Below are 14,477 nucleotides of genomic sequence, written 5' to 3'. Positions count from 1 at the left end.
CAACTTGAAACAAATCTAACAGAGCATTTGGATCAATGAATGTAGAGGGCTCACTGATCAAGTAGGCAGAGGAGCTGCACTTGCTTGATCAGCGGCAAGGGCCTTGCTGTTACTAACAGCCAGGTCCCTGCTGTATTCTCCAGCATAGCTGAAAACTTAGATGCCAGTGGATTAACCCCTCAGATACAGTAAATGCTGCATCTAAGAGGTATATAGAGGGAGGGGGCTTCCCCTCTCACCCCATGGGCTTCCAGTGATGGGTGCCAGTGGCTTTTATGTCAGGGGCCTGACAATTATGAACGCCTAAAAGGCCCAGCCCCAAGGCTGGGTATCAAAGTCAAGCTGTTAATTTAAAACTAACAGTTCCAGTGCAGTACAATACAGAATATATAGAATATATTGTACTTCTTTCTAAAAGGGTTCAGACCCTGAAACAAAAAAAAGTTTGATATGAAAATACATAAAAGCTTCAGCTAAAAAGGCATACATTTCCCCTCATTAAGCCATTTACTATTACTGCATTAGTAATGACCAGTTCTATAAAAAATATCACATAATTTTCCCTGGTGAACGCAATAAAAGAAAAAGAAAAGTAGTCCCAGAAAACCCATTTTTTGATTACCTTGCTTCACAAAAACCGAAAAACATCACCTCATCCTTCAAAAAAACAAGCTTCCACACAAGACTATCACCAGAAAAATAAAGAAAAGTCTCTCAGAAAATGACAAAAAACATGATTTGTTTTTTAAAATGATTTTACTGTGCAAAACAGATTTTTTTTAAATAAATAGAATTGGTATCGCTGCATCTGTAATGAGCTGTTCTATAAAAATATCATAGTGCCTACTCTGTTAGGTGAACATCATAAAAAAATAATAAAAACTATACCAGAGCAGCAATTTTTGTCTTTGCCTCCCAAAAATCATAATGTCAAGCAAAAAGTCGTATGTGCCCCAAAATGGCACCATTGAAAACGTCATCTCACATGTTGGGTGTTTCTAAAACCAGAAAATAAGGAAATACAGCATTAGAGGGCTGACTTTTCACACTGGCAAACGATGGGCAGAGTTTATTTTGCAATGAAATAGTATATCTGGGGAAAATTGCAGTTTTCACTTTGTACCATCTGCTGTGCATTCATTTGGATTCATTCAGTCACTTTTTGGGGATTTCACTAAAGGGGTACCTCAGGTTCTCTTCAAAAGCAACAAGGTGCCTAAAAACATTCCAGCAAAATATGCCATCTAAAATAACCCTGCCGTTTGCCCATACAGACCATGTATGGGGCATTGCCATATTCAGGTAACAAATTGTGGGTTGCTTTTTGTCCTGTTATTCCTTGTAAAAATTAAAAAATGTGAGGCTAAAGTAACATTTGTTTGGCAAAAATATATAATTTTTAATTTTCACAGCCAGCTGTTTGTAAATTCTATAAAATGCCTATTGCCTACACTTCTTGAAAAATTCCTTGAGGGGTGAAGTTTCCAAAATGGGGCCACTTTTTGGAGGTACCTTAGGGTCTTTTCAAATGTGACATGGTGACTAGGAATGAGCGAATCAACTTTGGATGAAACATCCGAAGTCGATTCACATAAGATTCGGGTTTCCCGAACTCGGGTTTGGTTCCAAGGTACCACTTGGAATCAAACCTGAGTTCGGGAAATGGTTTGTCACAGTACAAATGAATTGATCAAGTTACTATGACTTCGCAAAGCAGTAACTTTGTCTCATCATAGCCAATACATTCTAATTCTGTACAGAGCTCCTGCTCTGTACAGTATTAGAACAAAGTTTTATACGAATCGACTTCGGATGCTTCATCCGAAGTCGATTTGCTCATGCCTAATGGTGACCAAAAACCATTCCAGCAAAATCTATCCTCTAAAAATCATATGGTTCTCCTTGCCTTCTGAGCAGTTTATATATGGAGTATTTTTGTAAACTGCAGAATCAGGGTAATAAATTTAGAGGATTGTTTTTCTGATAACTGTTGCTGTGATACAGGAAAAATGGATTACAATATTAAATCTACAAAAAAAGAACATTTTGAATTTAAACACCATTTTCCTTTAATTCCTGTGGAACACCTAAAGGATTAACAACATTTGTTAAATAAGTTTAGAAAAATTTAAGGGGTGTAGTTTATAAAATTTAGTCATTTATGGGTGGTTTCTATTATGTAAACCCCTGAAAGTGACTTCATAACTAAATTGGTCCTTAAAAAAATTGGTATTTAAAATTTTCTAGAAAATTCCAAGACTTCTAACGTACTAAAAAATTAAAATGACATTTACAAAATGATGCAAATATAAAGTAGGCATATGGTAAATGTGATAATTGTATGAGATATCGCTGTCTAAAATGCAGAAATTAAAAATTAAGATAAAAAAAAAGAATCTGTAAATTTTTGATTTTTAAAAAAATAAATAGAGATAAAACATATTGACCCCATTTCACCACTAACAAAAAAACAGTCTCAGAATGGCTTGAATAAGTAGAGGCATTCCAATTTTATTACAGCATAAAGTGACACATTAGATTTGCTGGGTTTTTAAAGGGCATCTGTCAGCAGATTTTTCCTGTGAAATTGGCTGTCCTGTTATATGCGCACTTGGCAGCTGAAGGCATCTGTTTTGGTACAATATTCTTATGTGCCCGGTTTTCTGAGAAACATGATGGCTTAACATTTGCAAATGAGCCTCTAGGAGCAACGGGGGTGTTGCCGTTACACCTAAAGGCTCTGCTGTTTCTTCAAATACCACACCCTCTGCACTTTAATTGACAGGGCCACGGAGGCATGATGAAGTTTATTTTACTGCCTGGTGTTTGAACTAAAACCATTAAAGTATAGAGAACAGAGCCTCTAGGTTTAATGGCAATGTCCCTATTGCGTCTAGAGTCAGTTGCATATATTAGAACTCCATTTTTCTCAGCAACATGGACACATATGAACATGGACCAACACAGATGCCTTCAGCTGCCAAGCGCGCACGTGCAACAGGTCAGCCAGTTTCATAGGTACAAATCTGCTGACAGATGCCCTTTAAGGTGAAAAATGGCTTGGTCCTCAAGGGTTTTAATGTAGTCTGGCAGTCTACATATTTACCTTATTCTGCATTTAATTAAAAGTGGAAACACTAAATAAGTGTAAACTATGTAATAGAACTTCCAAGCAATTAAAATAGCATAACTGGTAGTATAAAGGTAGTATTTTGTGGGAAATTCTAAGTCCTTTACTCTGTATTTGTAAATGATGTGTGCATTTGACCACAAACAAAATCTAGTTGTCAAAACAAAGGAACAAATTTTGATGGTGCTCATTTTAATATACTGCTTTGATTATAGTAACAATGTAGGATTTGTTATATATGTAGCTGTTTCAATTAAAATCATATGAGAGCACTTAGAGTGGTCTGTAATCAGCTCTGGGCCATTTCAACATATGTTTGTGCTGTAATGGCAATAGCTGTATTGTATAATGCTCTCTGTTAAATAAACCATATAATGTATTCCCATACTTTGCTGATCTTAATGGATTGTGTGAAAAAACTAAAAAAACATGCTTTTTGCTGGGGGTATTGGAAATTTTAAATGTTAATAGCTACATTTTTCTTTAATTTTTTTTGCTGATGAGACTTATCTCATTTTCTTAATTTGAGCGTTATGCATAGATTAATATAGCAGTCTATCAGTTTTTCTTTTGGCATGTAAATTTGTGATTGTTCTTTGACAATTTTATAACTTCCACAAAAAACTATTTTGCTACTATATAAGGCACAAATAATACCACTACACCATGACCACTGCCATCAACACCCAATACTAACTTACACAATATTATCACTATACTGTAACTAAATAAAGTCTACTTTTTAAAGACCAATATTACTGCCATGCATTGATCAGATAGTGGTAGATATCAGCTTTACGCAGGAGCTCTGCAGACCATATAGGTGATTACAGTACATCAAGTGACTCACAGGTGACATCTGCTCAGAGTAGAGTCTTTTTCCCAATTCTTCTCCATCCAGCCCAGACTGATATGATGACTCCTTTCGACCAAATCTTGTCCCTGCAGAATTTAACAGACAGGCATCTTCATATTTTGCTTTTCCATTGGTATAGTGCCACAGATGTAATAATGTCCCCTCTATGCCCCACATAGTAATAATGATCCTGATAGTTATACAGTAATAATGTCCTCTCAGTGCCTCAACTCTTCAATAGTGCCCCCTTTCTGTCCATACCCTGTAATGTTTTCTTTGTTCCCTCACACAGTAATAGTGGTCTGTTTATGACCCTACCCTAAAATAAAGACTCCTGTTCACTCACACTTTAATAATGTCCCCTTTTGTTGTACCTACACAGTTATGAGGCATATAACATAGAGCAGGAATGATAGCATGCTGGTCAGCCCCACGATCAGCTTGTGGGTGGGTAAAGACTGCATGTAATCTAGTTCTTTATTTTCAGAAGATAGGGGTACTAGTTCCTTTATTTTTAGAAGATGGGGCGGCAACTGATCTGATGTGGTTGGGGATGCCATGTACCTTCTGCAGAGCAAGGGGGTTGTCAGGGTATCCATTATGCAGCAGTGCAGGTTGTATGATAGTGAGAGCAGCAAAAGACAGACCCTCTGGCATTGCAGTGGAGGCAGAAATCGTGTCAGGCTAGTCAATGTCCCTGGGAGTTCTCAGAAGAGGTTGTTGGGCTGCCTTCCTGCATTAGACCCAGTTGATGAGGAGGTCTGTCCTTATAGTCAAGATCTGAGGTAAGAGAGGTACTGAGCAGCACTTGTGGCCCTCACATGGGATGATTGATGATGGGCCCGTCAGCAAATCAGGGAATAGGAGTGTGTAGCAGCCTTGGTGGATTTTTGGAAGCAGACAAAGCGGTGTTAAGAGTTCAAGAACAAGCAAATGTTCAAGAATTTTCAATTGTATCTGCTTTCTAAAGAGCTGAAATGAGATTTTGCTACTGGCAGACCCCCTTCCACTCATACCCCTTTCTGATTGTGTTGGAACTGGTTAATTTGGGTTTACACATGAGATAAATGTCCACTGAATGCTCATTCATCCCACAGTTATCTCTCTTGATTCCCCCATGCACATACTGAATGGGAGACAGTAGAACACAGCCATTAGACACCTCTGCAGACAACTTATCTCTTCATAAATAACACTGATTTGACATGTTGAAATCCATCTGCCTGTACTTTATCTCCCACCAATCTGCCATTGGAGGAGAGGCTTCCATACTCATTAGATGGATTACCCATCCCACTGAAATAGGTGATTTAAACTGACATACATCTAATGTGTATTGCTAGCTTTAGCTAGGGTCATCTCACTAGCCGTCTAGTAGATAAGATTGGGCTTTATTATGTGAAGCACTCACTCGCATACAAATAGATACACATATGCACGCACTTTTCTGTACCAATTCTAATATGACACATTAATGCCTAATTTTTTTCACTTAGCTTTCAGAAAAATCTTGACAACAAAAATCAAAGGTAAATTTGTGTGGAGTAGTAGTACTGTACATTTTTATATCTAACTGTACATAAACATTGAAATTCCTTGAAAACTGAACCCTGTTTTGGATTGTGTTATATATATTTTTCAATATTATATGATAACAATCATGGAACATGATATGTAAAAAAAATAGTTAATCATTTAGGATTTAGTTTTTCTTGATGTATAAACATTTTTCAAAAATTGACAACAGCCTGGTTAATTGCAAGTAGCCATTGGGATAAGAGATTACAGTGAAATTTTAAGATTAGATATTTTCCAAAGTTTATTATGAATTAATTAATTAATTACATTTTTGTAAAAAATCTTTTGGGTTCAGTCACACTGAAAAGGGTGATTGAGCCTGGACTAGTAAAGCTATTAATATATTCAAAACTAGAGTACAGAGGAATCACAGAAACATATTATACTCAGAAAGTGTTTGCTATATGACCGTTAACTATGATGACAATAACAGCTCTGGAAAAGTTGTGGTTAGAGTGGTGTCATTGTCCCTTCCCCACAAGAATAAGAGGGGCAAAAGGAAGGAGAAGAATGACCAACCATTAATTCCCAAGACTAGGAGATGATTCACTAGGATATTCTACATGAAAGATTATGCTGTTTTTATCCAATGTACCTAACCATAATTACCTATGTATTTTGCAGTTATTATGTCTGGGCCCTTCTGGTTTATAATAACAGTAATAATGTTGTTTTGGAAAAAGATGATATATTAAAAAAGATTAATGGCAGCCCACCCTCTGGTCTGACCCTTCAAGCAGTTGACGTCTTTCCAGTTGGTAAGTGTATACATTATGTACAATATTCTGTTATAGGTTTTAAAAGAATGTATGTGCTGTGAAACAGTGATGATTATGAAAGACTGAAAAATACAAGGCAAAACAATAATTACTTCAGCAGCATTCCCATTTCCATATTTGAAATACACACTTAATATCAGACTGGCCCTCTCCAATAATGGGCAAAATCAAATTATCCCCAGACTAGTTGCTATTTATTATTAAAATATTTCTGATACTTATGAATGTATATATTAAAATGTTAAAAATGTATTATTAAAATATTTCTGAAACATATGAATGTATACATTAACCCCTTAAGTACCCTGCGCTGGTCCTTAAGTCACGTCCACCAGCGCTGTACATGTACGGTTGACTGATCGGGCGGGTGCAGGAGCTGACAATACCGTTGTCAGCGTGTCAAAGCTGACCGAGGCATGCAGAGGGTTCGCAGAGGGTACGGGTGCCCACCACTTCCCCATTGGGTCCCTGCGGTGCAGTGGCAGGGACCTGATGACAGAGAAGGCAAGCCCAATGCCTTCCATAGGCATCGGAGCTTGCCTTCTATGGAAGCCTGTGAGATCCATCCCTTAGGCTGGATCAACAGGCAGGCTGTCAGCATAAAAGCCGACAGCCAATGCATTACAATACATGTTGTATTGTAATTCATTGCAGAGGAGATCAGACCCCAGAAGTTGAAGTCCCAGAATGGGACAAAAATAAAAAGTAAAAAAAAGTGTTTTTCATAATAAAAAAAAGTTTCAAGTAAAATAAAAAATACAATTTCTCAAAATAAAACACATAAAATTGTAAAAAAAAATCGAAAAAAAAGAAAACCAGACATATTGGATATTGCCACATCCGTAATAACCAGCTCTACAAAAATATCACATGATCCACCCCCTCACCTGAACGCTGTAGAAAAAATAAAATAAAAACTGTGCTAAAACAATCATTTTTTTGTCACCCTACATCACAAAAGGTGCAACACCAAGCAATCAAAAAGGCGTATGCCTCCGAAAATAGTATCAATCAAACTGTCACCTATTCCTGCAACAAAATAAGCACTTACATAAAACAATTGGGCAAAAAATAAATAAAACATTGGCTTTCAGAATATGGAGACACTAAAACATGATTTTTTTGGGGGTTGGAAAAATGCCCTTATTGTGTAAAACTTTAATAAATAAAAAATATATACATATTAGATATCACCTCGTCTGTATCCACCTGCTGTATAAAAACATCACATGGCCTAACCCCTCAGATGAACACTGTAAAAAAAAAAAAAAAAAAAAAAAAGCAATTTTTGGGCACCTTCCATCACAAAAAGTCCATCACACCAAGCGATCAAAAAGTCATACACACTCCAAAATAGTACCATCAAACCGTCATCTCATACCGAAAAAATTGAGCCCCTACATAAGACAGTCGCCCAAAAAATAAAAAATAAACTATGGCTTTTAAAAATGCTTTATTATGTAAAACTGAACAAACAACCATATTTGGTATTGTCGCGTCTGTAACAACATGCTCTATAAAAATAACGCATGATCTAATCTGTCAGATGAACATTGTAAAAAACAAAAAATATAAACAGTGCCAAAACAGCAATTTTTTGTTACCTTGCCTCACAAAAAGTGTAATATAGAGCAACTAAAAATCATATGTACCCTAAAATAGTACCAACAAAACTGCCACCTTATCCCATAGTTTCCAAAATGGGGTCACTTTTATGGAGTTTCTACTCTAGAGGTACAGTACATCAGGGGGTCTTCAAATGTGACATGGCAACTTAAAATTATCCCAGTGAAATCTGACTTCAAAAAACCATATGGCGTTCCTTTCCTTCTGCACCCTGCCGTCTGCCCTTACAGAAGTTTACAACCACATAGGGGGTGTTTCTGTAAACTACAGAATCAGGGTAATAAATATTACGTTTTCTTTGGCTGTTAACCGTTGCTTTGTTAGCGGAAAAAAAGTTGATTAAAATGGAAAATCTGCCCAAAAAGTGAAATACTGAAATTTCATCTACATTTTCCTTTCATTTCTGTGAAACACCTAAAGAGTTAACAAAGTTTGTAAAATCAGTTTTGAATACCTTGAGGGGTGTAGTTTCTAAAATGGGGTCAGTTTTTTAGAGTTTCTACTCTAGGGGTGCTTCAGGGGGACTTGAAATGTGACATGGCAACTTAAAATTATACCATTGAAATCTGCCTTCCAAAAACCATATGGCGTTCCTTTCCCTTGGCATCCTGCCGTGTGCCCGTACAGCAGTTTACGACCACATATGGGGTGTTTCTGTAAACTACAGAATCAGGGTAATAAATATTAAGTTTTGTTTGGCTGTTAACCCTTGCTTTTGTTAGCGGGAAAAAATGGATTAAAATGAAAAATGTGCTAAAAAAGATAAATTCTGAAATTTCATCTACATTTTCCTTTAATTCTTGTGGAACACCTAAAGGGTTAACCATTTATGGGTGGTTTCTAATATGTAAGCCCCACAAAGTGATTTCAGACCTGAACTGGTCCTTAAAAATTGGGTTTTGGAAATGTTCTTAAAAAGTTTAAGAGTTGCTTCTAAACTTCTAAGCCTTCTAATGTCCCAAAAAAAGAAAATGTCATTTACAAAATGATCCAAACAGAAAGTAGACATATAGGAAATGTAAAGTAATAACAATTTTTGGAAGTTTCACTATCTGTTTTAAAAGCAGAGAAAATTAAATTTGAGTAAATTTGGTATTTTTTTTATAAATAAAAATGAAATATTTTGACTCAAATTTACCACAGTTATGAAGTACAATATGTGACAAGAAAACAGTCTCAGAATGGCTTGGATAAGTAAAAGCACATAACGTGACAAATGTCAGATTCGCAAAAAATGGCCTGGTCCTTAAGATGAAAAATGGCAGGATCTTAAAGGGGTTAAAATATAAACAATAAGTTAAAATAGAATTCAAGAAATAAATAAATATATATATATATATATATATATACAACAAAGAAAGTCCGCAGCACTCCTTGAAGTAAAAAATGTGCAGTTTATTCACACATGTCAGAAAATTGACAACGTTTCGGTTCTCTCACAGAACCTTTCTCAGAACCTGACTTGAGAAAGGTTCTGTGAGAGAACCGAAATGTTGTCAATTTTCTGACATGTGTGAATAAACTGAACATTTTTTACTTCATGGAGTGCTGCGGACTTTCTTTGTTGTTTATCCGTCCTGCATCGAGGGACTACCGCGGGCACCATACAACCATTTACTGCATGCGAAGGAGTGCTGCCTAACCTTTTCTATGGCTATATATATATATATATATATATATATATATAGATATATATGCAGTTGCAAGAAAAAGTATGTGAACCCTTTGGAATAATATGTATTTCTGCACAAATTGGTCATAAAATGTGATTTGATCTTCATCTAAGTCACAACAATAGACAATCACAGTCTGCTTAAACTAATAACACACAAATAATTAAATGTTACCATGTTTTTATTGAACACACCATGAAAATAATCACAGTGCATGTGGAAAAAGTATGTGAACCCCTAAACGAATGACATCTCAAAGAGCTAATTGGAATGAGGTGTCAGCCAACTGGAGTCCAATAAATGAGATGAGATTGGAGGTATTGGGTACAGCTGTCCTGCCCTATAAAAAAAACACACACCAGTTCTGGGTTTTCTTTTCACAAGAAGCATTGCATGATGTGAATGATGCCTCGCACAAATGAGCTCTCAGAATACCTACGATTAAAAATTGTTGACTTGCATAAAGCTGGAAAGGGTTATAAAAGTATCTCCAAAAGTATCTCCTTGCTGTTCATCAGTCCATGGTAAGACAAATTGTCTATAAATGGAGAAAGTTCAGCACTGCTGCTACTCTCCCTTGGAGTGGCCGTTCTGTAAAGATGACTGCAAGAGCACAGCGCAGACTGCTCAATGAGGTGAAGAAGAATCCTAGAGTGTCAGCTAAAGACTTACAAAAGTCTCTGGCATATGTTAGCGAATCTACGATACGTAAAACACTAAACAAGAATGGATTTCATGGGAGGATACCACAGAGGAAGCCACTGCAAAAAAACATTGCTGCATGTTTACAGTTTGCACAAGAGCACCTGGATGTTCCACAGCAGTATTGGCAAGATATTCTGTGGACAGATGAAACCAAAGTTGAGTTGTTTGGAAGAAACACACAACACTATGTGTAGAGAAAAAGAGGCACAGCATACCAACATCAAAACCTCATCCCAACTGTGAAGTATGGTGGTGGGGGCTTAATGGTTTGGGGCTACTTTGCTGCGTCAGGGTCTGGACGGATTGCTATCATCAAAGGAAAAATGAATTCCCAAGTTTCTCAAGACATTTTGCAGGAGAACTTAAGGCCATCTGTCCACCAGCTGAAGCTCAACAGAAGATGGATGTTGCAACAGGACAATGACCCAAAGCATAGAAGTAAATCAACAACAGAATGACTTAAACAGAAGAAAATACACCTTCTGGAGTGGCCCAGTCAGAGTCCTGACCTCAACCCGATTGAGATGCTGTGGCATGATCTCAAGAAAGCGATTCACACCAGACATCCCAAGAATATTGCTGAACTGAAACAGATCTGTAAAGAGGAATGGTCAAGAACTACTTCTGACCGTTGTGCACGTCTGATCTGCAACTACAGGAAACGTTTGGTTGAAGTTATTGCTGCGAACGGAGGTTCAACCAGTTATTAAATCCAAGGGTTCACATACTTTTTCCACCTGCACTGTGAATGTTTACATGGTGTGTTCAATAAAAACATGGTATTATTTAATTCTTTGTGTGTTATTAGTTTAAGCAGACTGTGATTGTCTATTGTTGTGACTTAGATGAAGACCAGATCACATTTTATGACCAATTTGTGCAGAAATCCATATCATTCCAAAGGGTTCACATACTTTTTCTTGCAACTGTATATACATATAAATATGTGGCAGACGGGCCCAAATAATTTTGTACAAAATGTATTTGCCAAGAATCTAAAATTAGCAAAATAAGCATAGCATTAGCACCAGAATATTTTCTATTACTATGGCATTATTGTACTTTATTGGTTTGCAGAGTGCTGTTGCATTGTGTTTTTTTTTTTAATATTGAACACAGGGCCCTTACCTTGCGATAGTTTTATCAATATTATTACTCTCCTAGGTAATAGATAGTAACAGTATATGGTTCCTCACATAGTAATATGCAGAATCAGATAAAAAATATTACAATTGAATCTAAAATCTTAACGGATTCAGTTCTCAGTTGCCACTTCTATAGGGAATATAAGACATGTCCACATGCTGTTCAAATTTCATATATATTTTTTAGGAGTCACCGGCTAGTATCCATCAAAGTTTAATAGATGGTAATACACTTGATCACAAACTTTCCAATTAGTACCAATATACAGTATTTGTGTAATACTACAGTTTGCACATCTTGTGTGGCACTTCTTACCGACTCCTAGTGCGTACCGGTTCAGTGATTGAGTTCCTGTCTAGATGTATAGGCAGTCTCTCACCACTTCCACTTTCACTACAACATTTTTGTTTTTGCTTTCTATATATCAGATATATAACAAGATAAAATGAATACTAATTCCTAATATTAGTGAGATAATGCCTATGTATATCAAAAAGCCTATCTTACAGAATTTATTTAAAACTAGAAAGTAATAACACTCATAAAAAGCAAAAAATAAATAAAAACAATATACTTTTTATGTTTTTCTTCTGGGATGAACCTAAAAAAATAACACATCATTTATGGTTCTATTTCATATTTGTATTTCAAGTTGTGTCTCATTATAATTAGTTTCTTTTTCTGATAATAGTTCACATCTGAATAATATTATGACTTTCGGGTTGTACTATCATTTAGAAATTTGGCAAATGTATCAAAGATGTGCACTGTGCATAATATATTTGCATATACGTACACCAGCCATGTGATGGCAAAAAGAAAAGGGGTCTAACAAGCCGAGTAACGTCAAAGCTTTTTATGCCATATGCACCATTATTATAAATTTGTTTCCGGTTGCACAATTTTCACCAATTCATAAATACATTCTTTCTACAGCACCATTGATAAATCTTTTTGCTTTATTCCCTTTCAGAATTATGTGAACAGCAGCAATATCCACCCTCATACTTTTGGCCTCCTACCAAGCCAACAACAACTGCAGTTATACCATGTTCAAAAAATTCTCAATATACTGCTTCAAGGACATGGTGAGACATGTATATCTAATGTGTAGTAATGTATAGTACTAACAAGCTTTCATGTCCAGTGTGTATACAGTACTGCAACAGAGGTCTAATAGGTTGCCTATTACTGTAAGTAGGTGCTAACTGCTACTGTTGAGTTGTATCACATCTAAAAATTTGTCAGTCTATTAAATCAGCTCAGTTACAAGATTTTGTCTGATTTCGCTTTCCAGGTTTATGGGAAGTCAGAATGTTATTCTGTGGCTTAATGGTCAGAATATGGTCACAAGGACAGGAATTGAAACAATTTTAACATTGGCCATACTGTCCATTGAGATTATGTAGCCTGTAATAAGTAAATTGTGACATATCCTGCAAATAGAACCTTCATGGCAATGACATGAAAATGTAAACCATTGTGTAGTGATTCTTTGGTTACATCGACTTTCTAAAGTGGCTCCAAGATGGCGATTCACTTTAAATGCTAGGGATTCTGTAATAAAGACAACCTTTGTCTGTATGCCTTATTTGGAACCCCAATTCTCTTAGCCAGAACAGAATAAGCTGTTTATTGGGGGTACCAGGAGCAGAATCATCAGTGGGTAGCATTTTGGGATGAAGTGACTCATGTGACAACTCTTTTAGATAAGATATTATGAATCATTTCTTTGTTACCTGTTTTAGTGGATCAGGAAATGAATAAAATAGCATCTTTAAAAAAATATATAAATAACAAACAAATATTCTGTTAATGCAATGTTTTTTTTTGTTTTTGTTTTTTTAGTAATTTAGGTCTACATAACTATACTTCATATTGGGATGCACCAGATTTGAAAAACTGCACAGGTAATGAGAAAAACAATACAGAACAATAAGTACAGGGAGTGCAGAATTATTAGGCAAGTTGTATTTTTGAGGATTAATTTTATTATTGAACAACAACCATGTTCTCAATGAACCCAAAAAACTCATTAATATCAAAGCTGAATATTTTTGGAAGTAGTTTTTAGTTTGTTTTTAGTTTTAGCTATTTTAGGGGGATATCTGTGTGTGCAGGTGACTATTACTGTACATAATTATTAGGCAACTTAACAAAAAACAAATATATACCCATTTCAATTATTTATTTTTACCAGTGAAACCAATATATATATATAATCTCAACATTCACAAATATACATTTCTGACATTCAAAAACAAAACAAAAACAAATCAGTGACCAATATAGCCACCTTTCTTTGCAAGGACACTCAAAAGCCTGCCATCCATGGATTCTGTCAGTGTTTTAATCTGTTCACCATCAACATTGCGTGCAGCAGCAACCACAGCCTCCCAGACACTGTTCAGAGAGGTGTACTGTTTTCCCTCCTTGTAAATCTCACATTTGATGATGGACCACAGGTTCTCAATGGGGTTCAGATCAGGTGAACAAGGAGGCCATGTCATTAGATTTTCTTCTTTTATACCCTTTCTTGCCAGCCACGTTGTGGAGTACTTGGACGCGTGTGATGGATTATTGTCCTGCATGAAAATCATGTTTTTCTTACCTTGCAGACTTCTTCCTGTACCACTGCTTGAAGAAGGTGTCTTCCAGAAACTGGCAGTGGGACTGGGAGTTGAGCTTGACTCCATCCTCAACCCAAAAAGGCCCCACAAGCTCATCTTTGATGATACCAGCCCAAACCAGTACTCCACCTCCACCTTGCTGGCGTCTGAGTCGGACTGGAGCTCTCTGCCCTTTACCAATCCAGCCATCTGGCCCATCAAGACTCACTCTCATTTCATCAGTCCATAAAACCTTAGAAAAATCAGTCTTGAGATATTTCTTGGCCCAGTCTTGACGTTTCAGCTTGTGTGTCTTGTTCAGTGGTGGTCGTCTTTCAGCCTTTCTTACCTTGGCCATGTCTCTGAGTATTGCAC

General features: G+C 36.4%; 1 protein-coding gene across 6 annotated transcripts in view; it reads left to right on the top strand.

Moving 5' to 3' along the window:
• The window catches only part of ADGRG6 (adhesion G protein-coupled receptor G6), a 168,015-nt gene that overhangs the window by 116,300 nt on the left and 37,238 nt on the right, over positions 1-14,477 (top strand). For 5 of the 6 annotated variants that reach the window (XM_044288556.1, XM_044288561.1, XM_044288560.1 and 2 more), the window contains 4 exons: positions 5,483-5,515; positions 6,189-6,322; positions 12,467-12,581; positions 13,342-13,403. In XM_044288556.1, coding sequence (XP_044144491.1) covers positions 5,483-5,515; positions 6,189-6,322; positions 12,467-12,581; positions 13,342-13,403 — 344 coding nt within the window. The remainder of the gene's footprint in view (positions 1-5,482; positions 5,516-6,188; positions 6,323-12,466; positions 12,582-13,341; positions 13,404-14,477) is intronic. The other variant, XM_044288557.1, reaches the window with a different exon arrangement.

The sequence above is a fragment of the Bufo gargarizans genome, chromosome 4, assembly GCF_014858855.1.
Source record: "Bufo gargarizans isolate SCDJY-AF-19 chromosome 4, ASM1485885v1, whole genome shotgun sequence".
NCBI classification, from domain to species: domain Eukaryota; kingdom Metazoa; phylum Chordata; class Amphibia; order Anura; family Bufonidae; genus Bufo; species Bufo gargarizans.
Note: the sequence above shows the minus strand (reverse complement) of the source record. Positions and strands in the feature narration are given on the sequence as shown.